The sequence below is a fragment of the Cebus imitator genome, unplaced genomic scaffold (genome assembly GCF_001604975.1).
Source record: "Cebus imitator isolate Cc_AM_T3 unplaced genomic scaffold, Cebus_imitator-1.0 Scaffold272, whole genome shotgun sequence".
Taxonomy (NCBI): Eukaryota; Metazoa; Chordata; class Mammalia; order Primates; family Cebidae; genus Cebus; species Cebus imitator.
In genome coordinates, this window is record NW_016107587.1 from 2042980 (window position 1) to 2045733 (window position 2754).

The window sequence follows — 2754 nt, forward strand, 5'->3', positions numbered from 1 at the left end:
AAAAAGAAAAAAAGAAAAGAAAGAAGTAAATGATTTAATTGTTACTAAATACAAATTAGTATTTAATAACTGTCTCCCCCAACTTGTTTGTTCCAAATAATGGGATCTCTAGAAAAGTAAGTTATTCTTGAGTCCCTGGGGAGAGACACTGGGCCTCTCTACCTTACATGGGGGGAGCTGGGAAACGGAGGCCTCTGTTCTCCAGGTCCCTCCTACCTGAGGGTCCCCTGGGCTCCTGCAGGGAAGAGGGTGGGTCAAGAAGTGAGGACAGAGGGCTGTTGATGCCGTCCCTTAGATATAGAGGGCCATCTGTCCAGCCCCATGAAGCCCAGACACTGTTTGTCCTTGTGAAGCCTTGCATGGGGTGTTCCCAGCATGGGACCTGCAGTTCGGAGCCTCATTCGACTTCTGTGCCTTCCTCCCTGCCCTGCCCTACACCAGTGTGTGCTGCTTTACAGGTCTGAAGCCCACACAGCCCTGTCCCGACTCAGGGCCAGCACATGGATTGACCGCAGCACCAGGGCCGTGTCTGTGCACTTCACCCTCTATAACCCTCCGACCCGACTCTTCACCAGCGTGTCCCTGAGCGTGGAGATTCTCCCCACGGGGAGTCTCATCCCCTTGTCCCGGGTGGAGTCATTCAGCATCTTCCGCAGTGACTCAGCCCTGCAGTGCCGCCTTGTGCTTCCTCAGGTAAGCTGACCTGCCTCTTGGACCTCCTGGAAGTACACAGGGAGCTGGGGCTTCACCTGGGCTGGGCTTCTCCACCAGACAGGACTAGTTCCCCACCCATTTACCCACCCTTCTGGGCACACTCTTGTCATGGCCCCTTCATGCGGCAGGCATCACACTAAGGGCAGGGGCACGAGATGAAGAAGACCCCCCGTGGGGAAACCACTTCTCACATGTGTGGCAAGTGCAAACATAGACCTCTTGAGGTACCAAATTCATCACGGGGGAATTGGTCCTGATGTTTAGATCCCCCTGGGGATTTGGCTCAGGCTGCTGTAAAGAATAGCTTACACAGGGTGCTTTAAAAAGAGACATTTATGACCGCGCGTGGTGGCTCATGCCTGTAATCCCAGCACTTCAGGAGACCAAGGCAGGCGGATCACCTGAGGTCGGGAGTTCGAGACCAGCCTGAACAACATGGAGAAACCCCATTTGTACTAAAAATACAAAATTAGGTGGGCGTGGTGGCGCATGCCTGTAATCCCAGCCACTGGGGAGGCTGAGGCAGGAGAATCACTTGAACCCGGGAAGCGGATGTTGCAGTAAGCTGAGATTATACCATTGCACTCCAGCCTGGGCAACATGAGTGAAACTCCGTCTCAAAAAAAAAAAGAGACATTTATTTCCCACACTATGGAGGCTGGAATTCCGTAATCAGGATCCCAACCTGGTCAGGTTCTGGCAAAAGCTCTCGTCCTGGGAGATGGCCACCATCTCACTGTGTGCTCACAGAACCTCTTCTTTGTGGGTATACACAGGGAAAGGAGCAAGAGAGAACTGTCTAGAGTCTCTTTGTGTAAGAACACTAAGCCTATAGGACCAGGGCCCCATCCCCACGTATATCCACACTGGAAGTTAGGAGTTCCACCTGTGAATTTAAGGGAACACAAACCTTCAATCCATAGAACCTGGGATCTTGGTGAGATAAAATATGTCCACACAGCTTCACCGAACAATCCAAAACACCAGTCACTCTGAGTTATTCCTTGAGAACTTTCCTGATTTTCTGCCTGTAGTTGACTTTTCTGCTATGAAGAACTAAGTCCTGCTGACTCTTCAGGTCAAGGTTACTTTGCCTTAGCAGTGAAGAGGGGGGGTCCCAAGAGGTTTTAGACTCTAGGGACTGTTCAGTGACCCAGGAAAGGCCGAGATTTGCATAGAGCTTAGCGCACGCTGGTGTGGGTGGAAGGGAGGATGGGAGCATGGGACACTGGTCAGGGTCTGCCTGGGAGAGACACGTGAGGCACTTACCTTGGGCATCAAACTTAACGGGCACCAAAAATACTTGGTAATCAAAGCAAACACTATTCTGGTGTAATATTTATGAAAAATCAGAATTCATATCAAAAAATCATATTGGACAAAATATGGAAATTGTAGACAATGACAGGATCAGTTTTCTGACAGTTTCTTTGCCTCAGGCTCCAACAGGGCTCAGCACAGCACTGCTGTTAATCACCTTAAGCACCCAAAAGTGAACCCTGCTGTGATTCTGTTTGTAGCTCCTTACAACGGGCCAGTGGGACACAACGCAGGTAACTCCAGCAGAGGACAGAGAAGATGCCTAAAGCCCTGCTGGTGTGCCCTGGTTTCTCTCAAAGCCTCAGTGATTGAAGGCATGAATCAACAGATAACTCAACAACGAAGAGAGAACCACATAGAGAACTTTAAGAAAGTGCTTATAAGGGAGTTTTAGAAGGCTTTACTTGGGGTCTAGGTGCAGAGGCTAACGCCTGTAATCTCAGCACTTTGGGAGGCCAAGGCTGGCAGATTGCCTGAGGTCAAGAGTTTGAGAGCAGCCTGGCCAACATGGTAAAACCCAATCTCTACTAAAAATACGAAAAAAATTAGCTGGGCATGGTGGCATGCCCCTGTAATTCCAGCTACTCGGGAGACTGAGGCAGGGGAATTGCTTAAATTAGGGAGGTTGCAGTGAGCTGAGGTCGCACCACTGCATGCCAGCCTGTGAGACAGAGCGAGACTTCATCTCAAAAGAAAAAATAATAGGCCCGGCGCGGTGGC

At 50.3% G+C, this 2754-nt stretch overlaps 1 protein-coding gene across 1 annotated transcript in view; it reads left to right on the plus strand.

The window, feature by feature from the left end:
- Window positions 1–2754, plus strand: part of PKD1L1 (polycystin 1 like 1, transient receptor potential channel interacting) — a 182645-nt gene that overhangs the window by 143695 nt on the left and 36196 nt on the right. The window contains exon 50 of the mRNA XM_037728604.1: window positions 459–693. Coding sequence (XP_037584532.1) covers window positions 459–693 — 235 coding nt within the window. The remainder of the gene's footprint in view (window positions 1–458; window positions 694–2754) is intronic.